At 39.1% G+C, this 25,479-nt stretch overlaps 2 protein-coding genes across 18 annotated transcripts; both read left to right on the forward strand.

Moving 5' to 3' along the window:
- Positions 1-507: 507 nt before the first annotated feature.
- On the forward strand, positions 508-5,788 carry LOC131022418 (uncharacterized). Of its 2 annotated transcripts, XM_057951889.1 has the most exons (9): positions 864-987; positions 1,117-1,181; positions 2,348-2,632; positions 2,975-3,034; positions 3,121-3,330; positions 4,256-4,374; positions 4,462-4,559; positions 5,216-5,340; positions 5,422-5,788. In XM_057951889.1, exons 3-9 carry the CDS (start codon positions 2,543-2,545, stop codon positions 5,560-5,562), a joined length of 843 nt encoding a protein of 280 aa, XP_057807872.1. In that variant the 5' UTR covers positions 864-987; positions 1,117-1,181; positions 2,348-2,542; the 3' UTR covers positions 5,563-5,788. The 2 variants fall into 2 exon arrangements, with proteins under 2 accessions (XP_057807871.1, XP_057807872.1); XM_057951888.1 differs by lacking the exon at positions 1,117-1,181 and having other exon boundaries at positions 508-987.
- A 1,575-nt stretch (positions 5,789-7,363) lies between these two features.
- LOC131022419 (uncharacterized) lies at positions 7,364-13,289 on the forward strand. Of its 16 annotated transcripts, none has more exons than XM_057951895.1 (7): positions 7,364-7,574; positions 7,667-7,784; positions 8,146-8,244; positions 8,547-8,657; positions 11,027-11,207; positions 12,264-12,434; positions 12,609-13,289. In XM_057951895.1, the coding sequence occupies exons 5-7, from the start codon at positions 11,046-11,048 to the stop codon at positions 13,023-13,025; spliced, it is 750 nt and encodes a 249-aa protein (XP_057807878.1). In that variant the 5' UTR covers positions 7,364-7,574; positions 7,667-7,784; positions 8,146-8,244; positions 8,547-8,657; positions 11,027-11,045; the 3' UTR covers positions 13,026-13,289. The 16 variants fall into 16 exon arrangements, with proteins under 16 accessions (XP_057807878.1, XP_057807880.1, XP_057807884.1 ...); XM_057951897.1 differs by adding an exon at positions 7,895-7,983 and having other exon boundaries at positions 7,672-7,784; positions 8,146-8,657; XM_057951901.1 differs by having other exon boundaries at positions 7,672-7,784; positions 8,117-8,244.
- The last annotated feature ends 12,190 nt before the right edge of the window (positions 13,290-25,479 follow it).

Consider the following 25,479-nt stretch of genomic DNA (forward strand, 5'->3'; position numbering starts at 1 on the left):
TTTATTTTTCTCAATTCATACCTTCATACAGCGAATTCATACGTGTTCTACATAAAATTCATACCATTAAAAATTGCTCTTATTTCTTATTTTAAAATGTGCTCTCACGGTAGCCCACCCATATATATATAGGTTCGGTCGGTTCAAAAAACCGACCGAAACCCGAACCAATCGAAACCAATTAGTTTTGCCGGTTCGATTTAGGATTGGTTTTCCCCATATAAATCGGTTGGTTCGGTTTTAATTTTCTACCGTCGGTTCGGTTTCAATTTGTACAAAAATGGTTCGATCGATTTGTTTATGAACTGATGCACACCCCTGCGTGTATAACTAGTGTTTGCATTCAATTAATACTTTAAATAAAACTACAAAGTAGAGTGTTTGCAAAAAAAGAGAAAAAAAAACATTTTTAGTAAGAAATGATAATTTGGTTGGCTTTCATTTAAAAATTTAATGCGAGGAAGAGTGTAAAAACAAGCTTCGACACATGCTTAAAAAATGAGTATCGTTATTCGTTACCAAATTTTCACGTTTTTTCTACTTTATACTGTAGAATTTGAACTTAAAAACATTATAATAATGGCTAAAATACAAACTAAAATACTCCGCAACTCTGATTTGGCCGTCGATCATTCTCTCTCCAGATATTTCAGAAAAAGACAATATAGATATTTAATTATCCTGATTAAACTTATTTCACAAAATTACTAATTCATATGTTGAATTTGTAGTAGCTCAATAATCCCGGGAAATAATTAGTTGTCGATTGCAATTATGGCGTTTCCATGGATTTTATCGAACAGCTTAGCATTATCTTCCTCATCAACTTGCAATTTTCTTCCATGGACTCTGCCCAAATTCCAATTCCATCCTTCCACACGGAGCGTGAATTGCCGCTGTAAATGTGGATTATCCGCTGAAGATGATTTGAAATTTGTGCTTCATGATGCGCTTGATTTTTCCGGCATCGACACGTCCCACGCGAGGGTGAATTCTTCTTCCGATACATGTCTTATATCCAGTTATGGATTTTATCTGCTTTAAGTTTCCGTAATAGTAGTTAGAGAAAGTTCTTTTATTTTTATTTTTTTAATGGTTTGTTGATGAGTGGAACAGTTTGTGAAGTCAGCTATTCGATCAATTCTGTTGCGAAATTAGCCATTCTGGAAGGATAATTCTAAGTAGGTCGTGATCAATACTGAATGCTTTGATATTTTTTTTGGAAGCTTTGTTATGGTTTATAGCTATATCTAAACTAAATTCATAATGTACAGTAAATTGAGTGGGCTTGTATCTAATAGAAACCGCGGCCGGTCTTCTAAGTTCATATTTGATTTTATTGTACTTGGTGTGCTTGCTACAGGATCAGAATGCTACCATTGGTTTTGTGTTGGTTTTCATCACACTTAAAATTCTGGATTCTGTTAGCAAGTTTTGTGTGATAAGCTTTGTTGATGGTGGTAGATTGTGTTGATTGTCGCACTGAGAGTGATTACAGAATGTGCTGTGGTTCTTGTAGAGGAATGAGGTGGAAAATTGAATGATGTAGTCAATGGTAGTGTCCCTAACTAACAAATAAATATTTGCATATGGATTGAAGATAAGAACATGATGGCAAGGTGCTTAGACCATACTAACCTTTTGGTACTATACTAGATGAAGATTAATGAAAGAAGAATCACATTTTGGGACGAGAGTTTGACTGAAAAAATAATGTATCACACCCAGGGGGTGCTTGATAGGGGAATGATAGTGGTGATTGTGAGGAACCAGAATGGGAAGGATTTTCATTCTCCTCCATTTTCTAGGCGTGTGATTAATTGCCCACATTTTGAGTATCAAAAGTAGTATGGGGGAATGATTATTCCACGTAGAACCTTTTTCTTTCATTCCATTCGCATTACTAGTCCCCCAAACCATCAATAAGCCCCCCGTAAAATATGCTTCCTGTGAACTCACGTCCCCCTAGATGATTAATCTAGATTAAGACTGACTAGTAAGGTTGAGTCTCTTCTGTAGTGTTGTTTCATACACCTCCATTGTGTTTGGCCAGAATATTTATACTACTTTTCGACTTTCTGAAGTAAATGAAAGTTTGAGTTTGATAAAAAAATGCGCCTTTTGATGTCATGCAACTTGTTAAGGGAATTTACATTATGCACATAATGGATGTGGTTGATATTATATCACAAGATTGATATTTTGTTCGGTAGACTAAGAACATAACTTTAGTTCATTTGTTAGTTAACCCTGCTAACAGAGGCAAAAAGAAGATATTGATGGTGGTAGTAATTATTTTTATGTTTTTCTTGTGGGATTGATATTTGACTATGTCTCTGTTGAATAGGCTGCAAGGGTAGGTTTTTGCGCGCAGATAAAAAATTTCTCTGACCTTGAGAGAGGAACAAGTATCACTATAAATAGAGGGGTTGATTTAGCCAGAGCTGCTCTTCAAATTGCAGCTGAAGATGACTCCCTTATCTCGCACTCTTCTGTTCCACTTCCAGTTGATGATTTCATTGAGAGATTGGATACCCTTTCTATGGGCTATTGCTCTCAATACAGCTCCTCATTTAGATCCTCACCGGAGAATTTTCTTGACTGTTTAGAAAGATACCTCTACCTCAACAAAGTAAGTTAGACTCTCTTTTATGCATGACACAATTATAGTTGATTCTGTATTCTATTTTATTTTTTTCCCCACCGCAAGTTGCAATTTGGAGGTATTAGCTGATTATATGCCCTAACAATAAGCTTTTCCCTCTTGTCTGAATCTTTAAGAAACCCAGCTTTCATGGAACCATAATGACTTCTTCTTTCTGCCTTGGGAATTAATTGTTGTTCACAGAAAATGAGCATGTTTCTGGGATAACTGGTCTCTTTAAAGCTACTTTCGCGATGGTGTTAATCAGAATCTGTATATCTGACGCTACTATTCAGAGTGTCAACTGTAATGTGGCCTTGTCCTTTTCAGGGTTTTCGAAGAACAAGTACAAGAAACCATGTTGAGCACCGCGCCCTATATCTCAATTCAGTATGTGTCCTTTCAACATTCATGATTACTTTGCTCTTGATTCTAACGTATGGTTTATCATCCCTATGAACTGATTTCCTTTACAGGTCTTAACACATCGTTCTGGCTCTGTTACCATGCTCTCCCTTATATACTCAGAGATCCTAAAGATGCTTCGCATGTGGGGAGTCCTGAATTTTGATGTGGAAATCTTCTTTCCTCATGATTCACATAGTTCTCCAAGAGGATATCTAAAACAAAAGAGCAAAGAATCTGACCAGTCACATATTATGACATCACAATCTTTATTGGTGGAGGTAATAATTTTATTATTCATTTTCTAGTTAAATTTGTAGCATCCTTTTGAACATTTCCTGCATAAACTTGGGCTAGACTGTGTTTGATGGTTGTGTTCACTTCGCTTTTGTCTCTGGGTATTTGAAATCACATTGTAGAACCTTCTAGTCAAACCAAGTATGTAGGAGGACATTTTTGCTGGTTGGTTGTATTAATCTTTCATCTCAATTCAATTGTTTCACACCTTTGTTAAATATGACAATTAACGTGTTGGTAGGTGTCCAACATTGTGTTATTGTGCTTCCAGTTCACCTAGGCCAGCCAGATGTCATTTTTATCCTTTGCTGTAGAAGGAGCAGGCCTCTGACTTTGAACTTTAAATCTAATCTCTGATATTGTTTACCTGGGTAAATAACCTTGAATTTTTCTCATCTAAGACCTCAAGATTTCTGTTTATCCTTACATGTTTTGACCTAGCTTTAACAAACCGAGTCGACAACCAGTTTATTTTTCATCAAATTTCAAGAAATGTACTAGGGCAAAACGACAGTTCCTTAATTTACTCTAGCCATCTTGAAATTTAAAGATTTGGCGGTGACCTTAAGTTTTATGATGAGAAACTAGTCACACGTGCATGCTCTTAGGTTGATTCACTCTCTCTCTTCTTCTCACACACCCACAGATCATACCTGCTTGTATCATATCAATCTGTAATGCTTCAACTTGTTCTGTGCTTGATGTTTTAGATTTAATTGTTACTAATTTTGTGCAATTCTTAAAATTCTCCTCAAGATCAAGTTCCTGGGAAATTTTATACTGCATTTTGATCTAGTTATGGAGCTCTTTGCTCTTGTATGTCTTTAAATCTAGTCAGCTGTGCAGGATTATAATGTAAACATGCCTGCAACTATTTACATAAACATAAGTTGTTTCCATTTTGTGCAGATATTGAAAGATTTAAAAAATGCTTTCTGGCCATTTCAACTTGATCATGCTAGGAGTCCATTTATTAGGGCCGCTGAAGCTGCTCATTGCGTCACTGGTGCCAACAATGCTAACGAAAGGTAGTATCATAACTTAAGGACCCAATTTATATAACGAAAGATGCTTTCTTTTCTGTGCACCATCTTCCACTTCTTTGTTCAATACAGTGCCTCACAGCTTGCCTCTGCCAAGGCTGGCCGCCATCGGCTGCAACGAGGTGTTTGGACTAGTGTTCATTTTGGAGATATGCGTCGTGCATTATCAGGTATCTTACTATATGGATTCCTGTTCCAGTCACTTTAATTGGCCATCATCTACTGAACATGGCGAATGTTGAATTCTAACATAAATTTGGTCAAGGTTTCTAATAGACGGACTGATTTCAGAACTAAGCCCTAGAATAAAATACTAGAATTTGTTTGGTTAATTTTCTTTATTTTAGGAACACTTTCCTATTGCCTAGTTTACTTGAGTGACCACTTACATCTAAAATTTTAAGATATTTGTGAGGAAAATTGTCTAATATCCAGTGAATTACTTGACATCAAAGCCTTTGTAGTGGAATCCTTACAATAAGTTGGAAGTTCTGAGATCTAATCATGTTAACTTTTACTGAGGCTTCGTTGAATAATATCTTATTCAAAAGTTTAACTATTGGCAATGAGAACCATTGGATATTTATCGACAATGATGGGATGTAATCAAATTATTTGGTGTTTTTACCATCTGAACAACATAATATACCCCAAGATATGGTCTTCGAAGATTCTAGCTTGTGGATACCCATGTTCGTGAAAGTAGTTTTCCAGAGGGGAGATACTTGAATAAGTGCACTACTCAATTAATTAGAATCCATATATTTTCCAAGATCGTACTACGCCTTCTTTCAATATCATCTTAACAAATTATGCCTTGTAACAGCGTGTGAACGCCTTATTTTACTCAAGCATGATCCTAAGGAGCTAAGAGACTATGGTGTTCTCCTCTACCATTGTGGATATTACGAGGAAGCGCTGCAGTTCCTTAAGCATTACCGGGACACTGAGGTATGCTTTCTCAATTCCCAAAATCTGTACTTATTTAGTTGTTTTCAGGTGAGTGACTCAACGTTGCATTTCGTTTTGCAGCAATCTGGTTTGATCGACAATGTCGAGGAAGACGCTGTGGAGAAACTAGTAGTACGACTGAACCTGATCTTGATGGAGGTTGGTTGGTCTAGACAGCCGAAGCACAGAAATATCCTTTTCAACAACTCTGAACCATGGTGATATTCAGGATATCAGGTACAATTTCATGTAGTAAATGTTGTGCTAAGATAATGTATACATATATGATATATGTACCCTTGTATTTGTATAGCTGATGAGTTAATATATATAGAAAAGGGTTCAAATGAGACCCCTTCTTATTGTAGAATTGTGATAGCTACAATAATTTATTTTATACAGTGCAATCAATTATACCCGTTGTGTAATAAATTAACTTCGTGTTGTATATCATGAATTTCTCTAGAATAGAGTTATATTCAAGACCCTTATAACAACAAATATGTGCCTACACACCGTCCCCTTCCTAACAAGTAAGTTTCATGAATATGAAATGAAATCATCCAAGACATTGTACTTAACCTTGAATATGTCGACCGCATCTTCGTCGACATCATAACAATTTTCACCTTGAGATTTACAAACGAACAGAGCTACTCGCAAGTTATTCGAGATTCGGCACGAGAAAAGTTTGTTCGGAGCTCGATTTGATAGTAAACGAGCGGAGCTCGAGCCTAATTTCGAGCTCGAGAATTTTATCGAGCCGAGCTCGAATTTGACAGTACTCGGCTCGCTGAGCTCATGAACATGTTCAGATTCGATTGTATGCGAACATGTTCACGAGCCTGTTCACGAACATTATGGCGAGCCTTCAATCAAGCCTTAGTCTGCCCGTGGGTTGCTGAATTAAAAAAAGGGTTAAGGTGCAGATAGGCCCCTCAAGTGGAGGCCCTTAGAGCGTTTCAGTCCCCTTACTAACTGTGTGTGCAAATTGGCCCCCGAACTCAAAAAAACGGTGCAGATCGGCCCCTCTGACTTAACACCGTTATGGGCCGTTAGTCAAGGGGGCGATCTGCACCGTTTTTTCGGAGTTCAGGGGCTAATCTGCACCTTTTAACTTTTTAATTAATTCATTTCTCTCGCTCAAAATTTGATCGTCGTTGTCGCTGATTCAAGCTCCGGCGAGGCCGGCGGAGGGCGCCGCCCCTTTCTTTCTCTCTTGGGCCCTAAACCTCGGAGCTCGCTCGACTGCACACGCTTAGCGTCAAGGACGAGCCCTAATTCTCCCATTCCGTCGGAAATCGCCGCCGCAATATCCGGTGAACCCGCCGCGTGGCTTTTCTCGATGAGGAGTCGCCTAGTTTTTCTCGATAAGGAGTCGCCTCTTTCTCTCAAATCCGGCGAAATCCGGTGATAAAGGCCGACGATGCCCGTCGCCATCTACACTATCGGCGTGCTGTTGAAGAAGGACGCCTCCAAATCAGAGACCATGGCCAACATGATCTCGATCTCGATTGGGGTCACGATCACCGCCTACGGCGAGGCGAAGTTCGATTCGTTGGGGGTGATTCTGCAATTGGGGGGCGGTGACGTTCGAGGGAGAATTCGAGTTTTCATTTCGATTATGTGATTTTCGGGAGCAATGACACCGATTTGGAATTCCCGATTTGGGGCTTGGGAACTTGATTTCGTAATTTTCCTCATTTGACGGCGATTGACGCCGGAAAAGTTGGTCGGAGAAGATGAGATGTGATTTTTTTTAATGAACGGTGTGCAGATTAGCCCCCGAACTCCAAAAAGGGAAAATGTGCAGATTAGCCCTTGAACTCCAAAAAAACGGTGCAGATCGCCCCCTCTGACTAATGGCCCATAACGGTGTTAAGTCAGAGGGGGCGATCTGCACCATTTTTTTGAGTTCGAGGGTTAATCTGCACACACAGTTAGTAAGGGGACTGAAACGCTCTAAGAGCCTCCACTTGAGGGGCCTATCTGCACCTTAACCCTTAAAAAAAATATAATTAAATCAAAATTTAGGGTTTGCGCCTCCATTCTTCATACCCACCCAGGCCACATATCCACAACTCTCAGCCACCGACCCGGCACCGGTTACCTCGACTCGCTGCACCACCAGCTCCACTACGACACGGCGCTGCCTCAGCCACCACCACATCCGTCTCACATCTGCATTTGCCCGCCTCAGCTATCACCAGCACTGTCTCTCCCTAAAGCTTAAGGTATATGCAATATTTTTGTTGGCTGAATCCATTATACATCACAAAAATAAATCTCTCGAACTTCACCTAATCGGTCTTGCTGGAATGCATAGAGCAGATTAGTTCATTTTGCTGAATCTCAGGCACTTGAATATCTCTGTTGACAGCAGCCCCACCGTTCGGCCACTCCGCAGTAGCAGCAGTTTCCAACGCTCAACTAACCAACAACAGGTAAGCGGTAGGCTATTTGGGTGTTTTGGAAGTTTGATTTTATATTTTTTTATCCACCGTTTGAGTCGAGCATCTTTTAGATCTGAAAAAATACTATGAATATTTTGTAGGTCTATCAAAATAATCCAACATTAGACAAAGAAAACAAATTATGGTGTTGGAAATTCTTCAATGCAAATCTAGTTAGTTTAGATTTACGGTAAAAATTAACTAATTTCTTTCTTATGCGTCTGAATCTTCAGCAATAATTGTATTCTTTCTATTTTTTATTTTTGTGCAGACTAGAGAGTCTTATCTTCATTGCTTAATTCATGGATAATGTTGAACAATAGGTATTAACCAAAATTTAGCCAACTTTTAGATTAAACATTGTACACTGGGCAAACCGCTAGAGAATTTGGAGTGGATTGACACGCGGCCACCAACTCCGGTTACTCTACTTGCTCCAGCTATAAACAAGGTTCCACACCCAAATACGTCGTCGTTTTGCTACATCACTTAGATGTTGTGCCTTCTTTTCTCATTTCCCCCCTGTTGTTGTGGATTTTTTTGACAGAGAAGTAATTTCGCGGTTCAAGCATGTAAAATATATTGGACTTCACGCTGATGTAGCAGCTCGAATACTTTCTTTCTATTACTGTTTTAATTTCGCGTGTCAAAATGCTGAATTTAGCTGTTTTTAATTTTGTTCGGTGCTTGAAATATGAAGTTCGAGTGAATCTGCCACCAAGTACAATTTCTCTTTGTTTCTTTTACCAACAGATCTATATGAGAATATGAAGTTTCCCAAAAGCATGAAACAACTAAGAAGATGCGTGTTTGCTAACTGCATTGTTGGCATGGGCGGCATTGGAAAAATACGACTATCATCAGGTAATAAAAACATGGATTAGTTATGTTATTTGCTAAGTCGTATACACAACTTGCTACTTTTTTTTATTCAAACAATATGAACATCTACAAATCTCCATGTTTGTATTTAACCACATATAAAAACGGGAGAGTCCATCCTGCATGTAATGCAATACATGAGGACTGTTGGGATGTTGTCACGTGTAAAGTGCATTTGAGTGTATTTTTGCTTTAGTTTTAATGCTTTAATTTTCTTTACCATAGTCAACTAATCAACCATGGTCGGACACGTATTTCAAGAATGATTGCTTCCATTTTAATTTTTTTTTTGGCTGCAGATAGAAGTTGTGGTTTTACTTACACGTTTTTTCGCTGCTTTGTTTTATTTAACTAACTACTTTGATTTTATTTAATATGGTAAAAATTGTTTTATTACAAAATGTCCACTTTCATATTGTAAAGATAAAAAATGTCCACTAAAATAAAAAACATAAAACTGTTCTAGAATTCACAAGATATAAGTAGGGCTTTTAGTTGTCAAACTTTTCCGCCCAACCTTCGCCGAAACCCCAGCCTTCACCGCCATTAAAAAACTCGTGGGTGCAGCTCCGGTCTCAACTCCTCCAGCTTACCTCCCGTCGTGACCGCTCCACCGGCACCAGTGCCAATAAGCTCACCCCCAGTGCCGACGATGTGTCGGCGCCGATGGAATCCCCTTCGAAACAGCGCTGTATGCGCCGATTGCGATGAGATCGACGTAGTAAGGGGAGGAGAAGGAGATCCCCTCTCCACCGCCGATTGGGATCGAAATCACGTCGACGCCACTTAGAAATTAAAAAAAAAAAGAATTTAAGTTAACTTGCGCGTATACCCCCCATTCTTGACCTTGGCTCAAATACACCCCCAAAGTCTATAAAAAGGGTGCATTTAAACCTAACAAGTAAAAGGTAAGAAACGGCCGTTAACTTGCTAGGTTTAAATGCACCATTTTTATGGACTCTGGGGGTGTATTTGGGCAAAGGTCGAGAATGGGAGGATATACGCTCTAGGGGTGTCTAGTTTAGGAGTGAATTTGTACCTTAACCCTTATATATGAAAATTACTAACTAAAAATTGTATATTGCAGTAGAAGGAAAGACTTGAACCTGATGAAGTAGAAAATGAACTCGCTTATTGGTTATCTGTTGAAAAAGAGGGAACTCCACTTTGCTTTGGTTATGGGAAAGACAATTATGTCTATGTTCAAGCACCGGAAGATGAAAGCTAACCAACACAAGTTTCAGCAAAATTCTACACACCGAAATCAACACCAACAAGAGGAAAACTCACAGGACGACCAGCCACAAGAAGTTGAAACACAGGACGACCAGCAAGAAGAACATGAGGACACACAGATGGATGTCGAGGAGAAAGTACCAAAGAGACCTACAAGGGGAAGAGAAAAGAAAAGGGCATGAGGACACCTGTTTTCACTCCGATTGCCACTGAATTTTCAATCAAGCCAGAGGACATCGATAAGATTTCAAGCAGTGTTCATCAAAGGATAAGAAGCGACCCTAAATTCATAAAGGGAATAGCTTACAACACGTCAACATTGATTCTGACAGAATCGATACTAAACGAGAAGATAGCGGAATTTGTCTCCAAAAAAGTCTCTGAAATGATCAAAGAAGTTCAGAAAATGGCAAGAAAAGGAAAGCAAACAAGCACACAAGAAGAGGAAAGCAGACAATCACATAAAATTTCTACTATATTAGGTTAAATTAGTATAGTATAGCATTGCATTGATAAGTTCCTAAGGTTCAATTATGAATTAGAAAAAGTTTTGGTTGTGAATTTTGGCTTTTATAAGTTTTTAAGATTAAATTCACAACTACAAAAATCATTGGTTGTGAATATCACCATTTACAAGTTTCTGAGGTTGAATAAAATTTTAATGTTAAATAGTTCATTGTGAAACAAAATTTATTCATTGCTTATTCTACTTTAGCATATTTCTGTTGATTGTGAATTAATATGAAAAAAAAATTAATTCACAGCGAACATTTCTGTTGGTTGTGAATTCAAGCTATAAAGCTTCAATTCACAACTAACAGAAGAATTGGTTGTGAATTAAGTAATTTATAATTCGCAACCAACATTTATAGGAAATTCATAACAAACAATAATTGCGAATTTATTGAATTGGTATATAGGCTGAAACATTTCCTCGTGCCAAAGGATCAGTTTGTGATCTAGGTCTGGAATGCCACGTACCTTCAAATGAATTCACAACTAAAACTCTTACTGGTTCTAAAGCTCCAATTCACAACCAACAATATACAGACAGTGTTTTCTGTTGGTTGTGAATTCAATTTTATGAACATATATTCACAACCAATAAAATGTAGGCGAAATGTTGGGTTGCCCATGGCTGTTACGTCTTTTTTCTTCAAGCATATTGCGGATCCGAAAAAGCAAATGGAGAACATACACCTTGATGCATACTTGACAGTACTCTACACATCGTCGGAAATGGCTGGACTGAGAAGTTTCAAAAGAAGAGTGACAATAACTTCTACAAGCTTCATGGTAAGTAAATAATAATATAAGTTGAATTTATTTATATTTTATTCTATTTTTTCATGTTAAATTCAAAACTGGAATAAGTGTTATAGTTATGAAAGCTTAAATTCAAAAATTCACAAAATACTTGAAGATTTTAGTTGTAAATTCAAGCATGAAACTTAAATTCACAAACAACATTTCTGTTGGTTGTGAATTAAAGTTTGAGTGCATGAATTCACAACTGAAATACATATGCTTGTGAATTCAAAATCATAAACTAAATTATAGTTGTGAATAGGGATGACAATCTACCCGCGGGTAACGGATATCCGCGAAAACTCGAATCTATTAGGGTGGGTTTGGATACCATTTGATATCCACGGATAGTTTCGTGGTTGCAATTCACTATCTATTTAGTTCGTGGGTATGGGTTTGGATACTTACTATCCATACCCGCGAAACCCGTTTACCCGTGAAAAATATCCGTCAATTACCCGTCAAATATCCACAAAAATTTTCATAAAATATGGGCTTTGAATATATATTTTGAGATTATGAGCTAGCATATTATATCTTAAAATAGGCCCAAACAGAAACTGAACTAAGGCTCAAACTCTAATAGTCTAATTTAAATTTGAATTTTATTGAGCAATTATAGAATTTTGTTGGATTTTATATTTTAGTTGAGAATTTAAACATTGTTCTTTTTGGATTTCAACATGTGGATTTGAACTATGTTATTTGTGTTGATTTTTTTTCTATTAAATTTGTTGTAAATTTATATTTAAATTCTGTTTCATGGGTATGCAGCGGATAGTAGGTGGATTTGTGAATTCAAAATCAAAAGTAGAATAAGTGTTATATTATAAAAGTCTAAATTCACAAATTTAAAAACACTTCAAGATTTTAGTTGTAAATTCGAGCATCAGACTTCAATTCACAAATGCACAAAGACTTGAAGATTAATGTTGATTTTCAACTAAAGTTTGTGTGTATGAATTCACAACTGAAGTGTATTTCAACACTAAATTGCATTTGATATAAACTATGAATTAACAAAAAAATGTATTGATTTCGCAGGCAACTATCTTCCGAATGTGGATGAAGTACAACCGTGAGGAAGACACGCCCGAGTCAAGCACACAGAACGAACTTCAAATTGCAAACGAGGACTTGTTCGAGATGTCTCAATTCATCATTGGGGAGGAACCATCATGGGGCCATGTTAAGCCATGGCATGATTATGACAAGGTAAAAACAAGTTTACTATAGATTGTAGCTTCTGAATTACAGTTTATTGGAAATAACTAAAAACTGAGAATATGGTTAGTTCTGAATTCAAAGTCAAAAGCTTGAATTCACATAGAAAAATAGCATGACAATTTATTGGAAATAATCATTTCTTCAATAGTATTTTGATTTCAGGTTATTGCAATAGCAAATATCCTCAACCATTGGATAACACTTTGCATTAACCTCAAGGAAACATGTGTCATTGTGTATGGCTCACAACAACATGTATGGAACAAACAAGATTATGAAATCAGCAAGCAAAACAAGGTCCTGTTGGCAAGGTTGCTCCCACATGTCCTCGAGTATGCAGGTTTCTTTGACGCCAGAAAATACGTAACAAAATCTCTGAATCAGTGGAAGATTGATCATCCAGAAGAGGTCAATATCTACGAGCTAACTGATGACGTCAACTGCGGACCATTTGCACTGAAGTTCGCTGAAGTAATATTGACTGGAAAGTGGGAACATGGATTTGACACAAAGAGCTTGAAGAAGTACATGCATGACATGGCAATGAATGTCTATGGTTTCAGCACCAACTTTGATTGATTTTTGAATTTGCAGGTTTTAAATGGAGTTTTAATGGGTGGTGAATGGGGTTGGGAATTTGGAGATTTAACTGGAGTTTTAAGGGTGGTGAATACTCTCAACTGTTGTGAATTGTTTTTATTTGGTTTGCTTGACTGATATGAACTACTGGTAGGTAAGTAATTAGGTACTTGAATGGTTAGGAATTTGAATGCTTGGGTATGCTTTTGAAACTACTTATGTAATATCCAGGTGTTGCTAAAAATATATGATGCTTTTGATAAATTTTGTTGTATACCATCTGTACTTTATTAGGTGTTCAATTCACAACCAGCAACTACAGTTGGTTGTGAATTAAAAGCTTAGGGCTTCAATTCACAACCAGCAAGTACAAATGGCTGTGAATTATGAGTTTAGTTATTCAGTTCACAACCAGCAACTACAGTTGGTTGTGAATTACGAAATTAGGTCTTCAATTCACAACCAACAGTAGTCGTTGGTCGTAAATTCTACTTACATGGCTTAATTTACAACCAGCAAAACCAAAGGCTAGTGTTGGTGGTGAACACAAGCTTCAAAGCAAAAATTCAAAACTAAATTTCTTATTAGTTGTGAATTAAAGCTTTAAAAGTGGAATTCAAAACCAACGACTACTGCTGGTTGTGAATTGAAGACCTAAAGTTGGAATTCACAAACAAGGCCAGATGTTGTTTGTGAATTCAAACTTATAGCAAGAATTAACAACCAAAACTAGCCACTGGTTGTAAGTTCTCAATTCACAATTATTAGTATTATTGGGTATGAATAACACATTTGAGCTATGAATTCACAACCAATAACTAATAATGGTTATAAATTAAAGTTTTATTGTTACTGAGTAATGTATAGGCATGAATTAGCAAGCAGCAAATTTACTGATTATGAATTCATACTTAAAAATTGAAATTCACAACTAGCAATCTCTTTAAAATTTTAATTCACAACAACTAATTATAAAATTGTGAATTAACAACCTCTAATTATAATAGTTGTGAATTCAAAATCAACTATCAGTGTTGGTTATGAGATAAATACTAAGTCACAAATTCACAAATAACAACAACTAGTGAGTTGTGAATTAAAGTTTAAAACCTTAAATTCACAGCCTAAAATGTTCACAATTGAATACATCACCTGTTGACAATTCACACTTTAAAAATGAGATTCACGACCTACACTGTTAGAAATTGAAATACAATAACAGTGCACATTAAAAATTCACGACATAAACTGTTGGGAATTCAAATTCACAACCATAACTGTTAACATAGAAAATAGAACATAGTGACAATAACAAATGTCTTTAATGATAATATGTCTTAGAAAATTCAACCAACAATTTCTTCAAAAATAATAAACTCCAACAAAGACTACGAACCACTAGGATCAAATGACGGATACTTTCTCTTTGTATGTCCGGTCTCATGGCAAATACTGCAATGCTTAGCTCGACGATGACGAGAAACTTCTTGCTCTTCACTTTGAATTGGAATTGAAATTTCTTCCTTGCAACTTGACCTATAATGACCTCCTTGGTGGCATCGTGAACAAAAATTAACACGTGACTTTGTAGACGATTCTGCTGCAGAAGAAATTCTTGTTGTCTTTGGACGCCCTGCCTGTGAAGGATTGTTCGGTGTACCAACAACCCTTGTCCTCACATCAATATGAACATCCCACTCATCTTGATGTGGGATAGGGTTCACATCAAGAGAATACATCTCACGTAATGTGTCTGTGTAATAGTAACTAGACACATATGGAATACAAGACTGCTTCAATTTGCTGCAACATTAAAAGTAATCAATTTGAAAAAAAAAATATAGTGTAAAAATAACAAAAATAAGGAAAAAAAACATAACAGTTGTGAATTCACAGACCATTACTACTGCTGGTTGTGAATTTAAAGAATTAAGTCTTAAATTCACAACAAAAACTGTGAAATTGTACCTATCCAACAATCAATTGTCTCGGCCACACACAAAAAGAGTAAGCAGTGATACTCAAAGAAAATCAAGCGGAAAGTAAAGAACACAAGACACCAACAATGATTACCCAGTTCGGTGATAACACACCTACGTCTGGGGAGCCACGCCCAGTTCCAACAGTTCACTAGTGAAGATAAGAAATACAAAGGACTTACACGCGAAGACTCGATCTTCCTAGCCTCTATTTCTTCCCAAATCGTCACCTATGTGAACTACCGAGAGCAAGATAAGACTCACTCTCACAAACGTGATTGATACTCAATCCACGTTCAAACCAACAACAATAAACACTCCAACAAGCTGGAGTACAGATGAACGAACATAAAACCAACTCACGCTTCCAAAGAAAATTAGCAGGAATCAACAACACACTTACACACCAACTGTATGCTCTCCTACTGCACGAAAATACTCTCTCAAAATAATGAGAATAACAAAGAAAGCAGCAGCCCATTCGAAATCTCTTCATCACCAATAAATAGCCAAACCCTAGAAGAAGTTTGGGCTCTTGGAAGTATGGGCTCTTGGCGGGCTGCAGGCTCCAGAAGGCGGCTCATCGAAGGGATTACTTGAGGTGGCACTGAATAGGGTTCATAAAAGCCCTAGGAATAAAGACTCCTTAGCAAACTTGAAGGTCCAAGCCTATCTCAAACTAAAAACCCGTAGAGAGAGAAAATTGCCAGACAAGAGACTGAAGAAGCAACTCTGGTAGAAACAGTTCGAGAAACTCCTGAAGAGACTCACTTTAGTCTACACAATGACAACTAAAAAATTGTTAGGTCCTGAGGGTCTCGAATAGGTGTATGGGGGGGGGGGGAATACACCTATAGGCTATTTTTGACTTAATCTATTGACCTCAATCAGAGGGATCTCAGTCAAAGATCAAAACGAAACTTTGCACGCAAACAAGGACTTCTGTTTTACTGAAATCAGTTTTGACCAACAGGGTTGTCGACTGATACTGAAAGCTCTTCAGTAATGAGTTATCAGTTAAGTTACTGGAACTTAACTGATTCAAGTAAGGGCTTCAGTCGTGTTTGCAAAGATAGAGATGATATCACTCTTCATTACTATCAGAGGATAGTTCAGTCAGATTGATATCATACGCAGCGGAAATTAAACTTAGTTTCGTAATAGCCTCGGTGGAGCAGGTTGTTGGATTAAGGTTTCTCTTTGCAGTTATTCAGTGTTTAGTTTTATCAATTGAAATAGCACAAGTAAGAATGTAAAACTGAAAGCTGTAAATAACACAGAGACTTTTTACGTGGTTCGAAAAAACCCTTTCCTACATCCACGGTTGGTTGATCAGACCAATAATCCACTCCGCAAGTGCTTCACTGGTGCACTGCAAACCGTACCCGTGTGCTTGCCTGGTGCACACAACCGTAAACTGAAGAAAACCCTTCTTCAGCACCCACACACCTCGCGTAGGATTTCCCTGCTAAGCACACCTCATGCTCAGACTTTTCACTCAGAGTTCAGAGTACCTTCCTGAACTCCGAACCACTCAAACACTCTTATGGGGAGGAGGTTTGAACGAGTGCCAACTATACTTACAAAGAACAAGTTCTTTGAAGCAAGTTTGACCTTTGGCTTCTGGGTAAACAGATATATGCCTAGGGTCTAAGAGAATGTATGTAATCAGCAGTGACTGATTTTGGCTTCGGAATTCTCTTCTTCGATTCAAGCTTTGGGGCGGTTAAGCTTTAGGCTGAGTAGCAATTTTGGCAGGGCTTCAGCTTATGTCGTTGAATCGCTGAAGGTTGAAGTGATCCTCGAGCGCTATTTGTAGGAGAACTCTTGAATAGATCCGTTGGCGTAAATCGTCCTCAAGATTTCTTCCGTTGGAGAGCAATTCGAATTTGGGCTGAGGCTTCAATCTTCGAGGTTCCTTGTCTGTGTGGAAACGACTCTCTTTGATGGACAGGAGATGTGACATCTCTGAAAAGTAACCACCAGATAGGAATGACCTCTGCAGAGATAAGATATTCTGAGATCTCTGCATTTAATGCGGCTGTACTTGTGCGTACGTGGCTTCCTCTGAACGTTGGAAGATCAGTCCTAGGAGGAATGTTCAACTGATACTTGACTTTAGTATCAGTCCTTTGCGCGCATTAAATAATCAGTCTTCAACTGATTCTTCAACTGATACTTCAGTTGGTATCTGCAGTCTTCAGTCTTCAGTCTTCGTTCTTTAGTCTTCAGTCTTCAGTCTTCGACACCGCAACTAAACTAGAAACGAACTCTAACACTTGAGTTCAAAACGATTCTAGTCTATTACATATAAGTCCTATGAATTTTGGTATCATCAAAACAAGGGTTAGGATATTCCACAAGGTTCCCAACAATTTCCCCTTTTTGATGATGCCAAAACCACACAGCAGTTCTAGACAGCAAAAAGACTGAACTCTCAGTACAAGTTCTAAACATGGGGTGAAAACAGTTCCCCCTTAACAATAGAACCTAAAAACTTGTACTTAGAGTAAGAACGAAAACAGTTCTTAAAATAGAACAAAAAGAAGACAGAAAAACCATAATTAGAGCCTGGACAAAGAGTCATTGTCTTCAGGTTGAGATCAATAAGAAGTTGTTCTTTTCATTACGGAAAGACTGACAAAACATCAGTTTAAATTACAACTTGAGAACAGAAAAAGAACATTACAGAGGACATTCAACTGATTCAAGGTTTCTGATTGTAGAGTTTGAAGACTGCTTCCCATATCTTTCTGCCTTCCCTGGAGTATGGATGAATGCTCCAAATTCTGCAAACTGTTCTGACTTCTTTCTTGATCCTTTCTCTGTCGACTCCATTCTTGATCCTTGGTGGAGTCACTACTTTCTTCTGAGGGTCAGGAATGCCTTTTCCATATTCCATCTGAGCTTCCAGCATTCGACGAACAAGATCTCGCTCTTCCATTTGCATCAGGAAGTACTTCCAGGCTTCATTCCTGCGCTCCTTGTCACCTTGGATGTTTGCAAACACCATCCATTTGGTGTAGCGTTCCTTGATTTTCTCCCACCAGTCATTCAACTCTGACGGTATCCATTTATCTGGTTGCTCAAACTTTTCCAGACGAGATACAATCAATCCATTCTTGAGGTAATGTTCAAGCTTCTGTCCTTCCTCCAGAGTTGAAATGAAGTCGACAGTTTTCTTCTTCTTCAGTTCAGATTCATTTGAGGAGCTTTCTCTGCTTCTCTTTCTGCTGGCTTCTACTGAGGTGAAAGTGGAAGCAACCCTTGCAGTGATTTCCTCAGCCTTGTTTTCCACCCTATTGAAAATAGAGGGGAGCATTTTCGCTTCTCTTCGCATGCGCTCCATTATATCCTCTTCCCCCTTTTTGGCATCAGCAGGAGGAAGTCGGCTTTGTAACTCTTGAAGATCATTGAACATCTTCTGAAGGAGAGCGGAGTCAGGAGATTCCTTGGTTCGTTGGAGTTGCCTTTCCACATGTGACAGTCGTTCCAGGATAGGCTGTACTGTCTTTACAACTAGTTCCTTGACTTCGGTTCTTGGCATGAACGTCTGTAGGAACTCAAGTTCCATTTCCCGGATTTTGTCAGTTAGTCCAATGTATTGTGTCTTCCTTTCAATCTCTGATTCGAGAAAGAGTGTGTACAATTCCGCGTGATCCTTCTGAATTTTGGGGAGACCTTTCTTTGGGTCAAGCATTTCAACCTTGTATCTGAGTAGAGCTTTTTCTTCTGCCTCTATCCGTTGTTGGAGCTCATTGATCAAGCCGGCATGATAGACCATGTCTTCGGTTGCTTGTTTCTCGACTTCTTTAAGCTTCTTCACGAACTTTTTACCATAGATTTGCTGTAGTTCGAGCTCGTGTTTGAGTGAGTCAATTTCAAGCCCTTGATCAGCAAGCTGGTTCAGCAGTATATCCATTGGTCTTTCTTCACCATCAGAGATCCGTAATAGATGTCTGTGCGGCCGATTGTATTTCCAGATGGTGAGACGCACATCGGTTTCCGTATCCGAATCAAACAGAACAGGTCCTTCTGCGCGAGGAAGCTCGACGTGTTCTATTGGAACATCTGATTCGGCAGGAGAATTCTGCTCTTGCTGACGCTCTTCATTGGTTTTGGATGTGGAGGCCTCGGCTTGACTGGTTGAAGCATGGCGATCTGTTCTTTCTTCAAAAGACTGCGGAATTGTTTGCTCTTGACTGATGTCCTGGCCTTCATGTGGAATAGTTTCATCAGTGCTCAAGAGTGTTGACGAAGGCGGATGAGACTTGAGGATGTCGTCAGCTCGTTCTTCAGAAATTGGACGATCAGCATTGTCTGCTGATCTCTCTTCTTCTACTGAGAGAGGAGCATCAACTTCAGTGATGCTAGCCTGGTCTGCTTCAGCAGGAATTGTCGGATGAGAAGATGGTGACTCCGGTTGACTAATTGAATCAGTCATTGGTTGTACATCGGTGGCAGGGTCAGCAGCAGCTTCCGCCGGTTGTGCAGTGTCATCAACTGGAGAGCTGTGAGCCTCAGTAACTTCCTCTATGATGAGAGGCTCGTCAAACACCTTTGATGTCCCAGCATCGTCGTTGAGTGACAAGAGACGTCTGAAATGTTTGGAGGAGTACAAGTAATTCATGGCAAAGCTGTCAAAGTCATAAATTACATCCCAAACACTTTCAATTTGAAAGAGGCTGATCAGGGAAACCTCTTCCATCTCGAACGAGTCTTCAGCTTCAGGGCAGAGAAGACTGTTGATTCTTGGGCATGGCACTGTCTTTAGTAGAGTATACGTGAGGAGTCTATGAAGGTCCCGGTAGACTCCTAATGACGTATCGACATCACCAATTATGCGTTGGAGGTGATTGGTGGCATTTTGTTGAGCTTCAGACTGAAGTTCAACAGCTTCCTGAGTGCCTTTGAAAAAGGAGGTGAAGGCTGGTTCTGGGACATCTTCCATAACTGCTCTGCCTTTGGATTTTGGAGAGAGTTTCCAAGGCATCTCAGTTGGTATTGAGGGTTTCTTAGGGAGAATGGTACGTACATGGCGTGGCACATTTGTGCGAGCAGGAGGATTTGATGGAGGCGAATCAGGGGCTTCAGAATCAGATGATGGAGGAGAAGAGATATCAATCACTTTTGTCTTCAAAGAAGGTTTGGGATCCCTTCTTGCCAGTTTGAAAATACGAAGGCTATCTGTGAATGCGATCATCTTTGGCCATTGCACAAATTTGTGCTTTTCTGTTCCCTTGATAATGATCTGGGAGACCCTGTTCCCTTGTCGAACCATCGTCGACGGCCTTGTGTTGTGAGCCTCGTTGTAAAGAAGCTTCAGGTAAGCTTCTTCCCAGTTGAAGCATTCCTTTTCCATAAGAGCTGCCATGACATTCTTCTGAGGTTGAGAAGCTTTGTCGGGCGTCCCTGTAGCACCTATCCAGCACTTCTGGATAATTTTTCCCAGCGTGGTAAACTCCAAATGAAGATGGGATAGAGTAACTTGACTCTCTGTAGATTCGGATTCATCCTTCATTGCAGACTTGAGAGTTTGGTTTGCGTCTTTATCAGTCAGTTTGGTGAGGGAAGACCCACCGTTTGGTAGATTGAACAAATCCCTGACAATTTCGGAGACGTTGAGAGTCTCTTCAATGCATTTTGCCCCGTCGATGATGCTGACCTTTGAGATTAGTTCTTAGGAGTTGTTGAATCTGAGATTCTCGTAGAATTCTCTGACAGCGTCGTCGAGTAGGTACTTTGGTTCACTAGTGACAAACTTCATCCATCCGTTCCGGTGAAGAATTTCTGAGACCTTTGCATATTCTGGTTTCTTTTCAAAAGATTCTGTGTGCACCGTCTGCTCGTATCTAACATCTTTCTCTCTTGGAGTATCCTTTTTGTAATCAGTCCTCTTCATGTTTGTCTTGGCCATCTCGAATAAGAGATCTGAAAGAAAATTACAGGGTGTGTTCTCATAGTAGAGTGCTGTGGATTTTGAAAGTTAGAGAGAGAGAGTGAAAAATTGATGGAGAAAAGATGAATGGCAGTAATGGAGAAAATGTGATCGTGGGAGATGAACAGTTTCCTAGGGCAATCGAAAAGACGTGGGCGGTTTGAAATCTGCGCGCCAAATCAGTTTTAATGAATTTTGACGTCCGTAATAAATGCCCGTCAGAAAAGTGTCTAGAAAAATGAGATATGAAGTGATATAGAATATTTGTCATAATCTCTTGCTGAAAATAGGCGGCGTATAGTGCATGCAATGATTCGAAAAGATATGCTCAAAAATAGATTTTGGAAATTGAAAGTCTAATGTAGAACGCAATCTCGTCAGTTAATCATTAACACTCATAGGCCCTATTTTCATTACTAGTCCAAGTAATAGAAAATACGAACAAGTTCCCAACAATCAGTGAAGACAACAGACAAGTACTGAAAAAGCTTAAACATAGTTCCCCCTAAATTATAAACCATAGTCATCAAGAGTAAATTAGGCAAGGGGAACAAAGACTGAATAATCATGAATCAGCTTAATACTCAGTAAAGGACAAAGTTTCAAACTAAAGTGCTGAAGAACATAACAAAGAAAAACGAACTAAGACAATCTAAGAACATCATATTCAAAATAATGAGTTTCTGTTTAGATGACATTCCTTGATCTTCTTTAGTCCTTAGTTGATGCGGAGTTATTTGCTTGGCTTCCTTGGAGGACTTCCTTTTGGTTCTTCAGTCAGCTTCCCTTTTCCTTTCCTGACCTCTTCTCGTTTGTCTTTGTCATCAGACTCAGGAACCTCGCTGAATTTATTCTGGATTTTCAGTTGCTGTTGAAGATGAGTGACTGTTGATTCAAGAATTGCAATTTTGACTCTCAGCTCATATGAAACTTCTTCTTGAATGAGAAGCCTCTCGTCCAGCATCTGAACTTTTTCATTAGTGAAAGTTTCAGCAGGTTCTTGCTCTTCAGCTGGCGTTCCTTCTTCTGTTGCTTTGGCTGGAGCAGTCTTATGCGGTGGTGATTCATGGTGGACTTTGATGTCTTCAACATTATCTTCTTTGAGAAGACCTCTGGAAGTGAGGTACAGTCTGAAGTTGGGTGCCCAGTCGTGGATGCCATCCCAAACATTTGTGACTCTAAATTTCTCAAAGATGTTGTTCTCCAATGTTTCCATCTCCCCTTCAGTGAGAACTTCATCAATCTCCTTGTATTGAGATTTGGGTAGGGTTTTGACGAAGATAAAGAAGAAGTAACTGACAAGAGCCTGAAACTCTTCAGGGTTTAAGGAAGCTAAGACAGCGGGAAAAAGGGTTGTGACACAGTGTTCTGACAATTGTGTCACGAAGTCTTTGAGAAGGGTAGTTTGATTGACCAAGGTTGAGGATGAGGATGCGGCATTGACGTCAGTAACTTCATCAAACTTTGCCTTCTTGTTGAACCCTTCAAGACAGTAGTGAAAGAAACCTCTGAGGGGAAGTTCTTTAGAATCAGTTTCTCTGTCATTGGTTGCTTGTGTCTCCTCTGTCGGTTGTTTTCCTTCATCTGGTGGAGGGACAGTAGGAGCCTGTTGTTAAGGAGTTTCCGTGCTTGGCAAAAGAGCTTCATCAGAAGATTTTGGTGTATCTTCTTCATATTCCTCATTGTGAGATTTCTGAGGAGTATCCAGTGAGATCTTGACTGGAGACGACACGCTGTCGAACTTTCTTTTGGTTGAACCTCGAGTCTTGTATCGTGGCTCAGAAGTGAGGAGAGGAATTTCAGTTGAGATACTGATATTCCCTCTGAGTGAACTTTTCTGTTTTTCAAACAAATGAATGGTGGAAGACACTTGAGTGTTCTTCCAGAAACAAGGTGTCTCCTTAGCACTATGAAGAATGAGTGCAGAAACTCTGGTTCCTTGACGCAGATGCCTGGTGGAGTGGGATTCCTTCTTCTCTTCAGCGAGAATCTGAATGTAGGCCTTCTCCCAGTTGAATGGGCCTTTCTGCATCAGGGCGATCAACACTAATTTGTGTGGTCTAGAGAGATGACCTGGGGATCCAAGAGTGCCAAACCAACATTTCTTGATTATTTTGGCAATGAGTTTGAGATGAGGATGAATTCTTGAGATACTCAGAACATTGGTGATGGCGCGGTCGGCAGATGTATTGTTCATCAGCGCCTCTCTCATATGCTCTGTGGCTTCATCATCGGTGAAGAATGGGGCTGGTCCATCAGTCGGGAGGTTGAACATTTTCCTAGCCTCTTGAGATATGTTGATAGACATCTTTGTTGATTCTGAGAAGCCTTCATTCGTGAAAACAGAAATCTCTGTTTTGAGTTCACCAGTCAATTCATCTGTTTGGATGTTGTCATAGAATTCTCGGATGATCGACTCATCGAGAAGAAACTCAGGCGAACATTGAACGAACTTCATCCATCCATGTCGTTCTAATATCTCGTTGATCTTGTTGAAATCAGCAAACTGTTGGAGTGACTCCAATGTGACAACAGATTCGTAACAAATAACTTGTTGTGATGCTGATTTTCCCATTTGGATCTTTAAGAGGTTTTCTGCAAAAGTCTTATGGCTGATTCTCACAGAGGTAAAACTGTGGATTCTTACTGTTAGTCTTGCAGAAAAAGTCACTCTCAAGGAAATTTGCACACAAAGATTTCTCTGAGATTAAGTAAATCTTTAGTTGAAGATGAAACGTTTTTGAAGAGAGTGTGAGAGATCGTGCAAAAGGCGGTTTCAATAAACGTTTGAAATCCGTGCAAATGGAGTCGTGACACGTGGATCACTCCGCTTGTTAGTAAAAAGGGCGGGATCGTGTGATCGTGTGACAACCGAAAAAAAAAATGTGCACGTGTCTATTATGTAAAATAAAGAAAGTAAATACAGAGACACGTCAGACTAAGCACAATACAGCCGAGAAGTAATAAAGAAAAGCAGTCATAGATACAAGTGAGATTGTTGAGAGAAGCTTACACAGTGATTATCACTAGTTACTACGAGGTTTGTAGTGCAAGTTCCCCCTGAGTTTTTATGACTGATTCTCCTTTGATTTCAAGTACTTTAGCTGTTGTTGCACGTTCCTTTCACGTTCCATCTTTCTTCTGTGCTGAAGTGATTCCTCACGGATCACTCTTTCAAAAACTTCCGACGCCAATTTGAATTCTGTCTCTGTTTCCTTGAGACGTTGTAGAAGTTCTTGTTTCTGATACTGAAGAAGTTTCAGTCTTTTGATCAGTCTGCGCTCCTGTACATCTCTTTTATCTGCTTCATCTTCATCTGTGATGAAGTGGCGCATGACGATCCTTCGAGCATCTTGCACTAGATCAGTCTCTTTGATGATCTGTTTGTGCTCCCTAAGACGATTTTCAAATCTCGTTCTTAGGTATTGATATTCTAGTCGTGTTTGATCATATCTGCTCGTTGCTTCTGATTGTGAGTGGGTTGGACTCTGGTTTTCTTCTGGAAAGATGAACCTTTCTTCTTCATCAGAATCCAATGATCCCATCTCAAGTCCACTGATTTCTCGAAAATATGTATGAACATAATCGCTGGAGGAATCTTTCTTGTTCCTATACAGTGTAAGAGAAAGCAGGGAGAAACACACAGGAAATAGGAAACGAACACAGAGCAAGCAATCTCAAGAGTAAACTTGAGAAAAGATTTCTGATCAAAAACAACGATACCCTCAAAAGGATCTAGTTCAAATAGAACCTAGTCAGATGCAGATAGTTCTTGCGAACAACCCGCTCTGATACCAATTGTTAGGTCCTGAGGGTCTCGAATAGGTGTATGGGGGGGGGGAATACACCTATAGGCTATTTTTGACTTAATCTACTGACCTCAATTAGAGGGATCTCAGTCAGAGATCAAAACGAAACTTTGCACGCAAACAAGGACTCCTGTTTTACTGAAATCAGTTTTGACCAACAGGGTTGTCGACTGATACTGAAAGCTCTTCAGTAATAAGTTATCAGTTAAGTTACTGAAACTTAACTGATTCAAGTAAGGGCTTCAGTCGTGTTTGCAAAGATAGAGATGATATCACTCTTCATTACTATCAGAGGATAGTTCAGTCAAATTGACATCATACGCAGCGGAAATTAAACTTAGTTTCGTAATAGCCTCGGTGGAGCAGGTTGTTGGATTAAGGTTTCTCTTTGCAGTTATTCAGTGTTTAGTTTTATCAATTGAAATAGCACAAGTAAGAATGTAAAACTGAAAGCTGTAAATAACACAGAGACTTTTTACATGGTTCGGAAAAACCCTTTCCTACATCTACGGTTGGTTGATCAGACCAACAATCCACTCCGCAACTGCTTCACTGGTGCACTGCAAACCGTACCCGTGTGCTTGCCTGGTGCACACAACCGTAAACTGAAGAAAACCCTTCTTCAGCACCCACACACCTCGCGTAGGATTTCCCTGCTAAGCACACCTCGTGCTCAGACTTTTCACTCAGAGTTCAGAGTACCTTCCTGAACTCCGAACCACTCAAAC

This window comes from Salvia miltiorrhiza, chromosome 4, assembly GCF_028751815.1.
Source record: "Salvia miltiorrhiza cultivar Shanhuang (shh) chromosome 4, IMPLAD_Smil_shh, whole genome shotgun sequence".
Lineage (NCBI taxonomy): Eukaryota > Viridiplantae > Streptophyta > Magnoliopsida > Lamiales > Lamiaceae > Salvia > Salvia miltiorrhiza.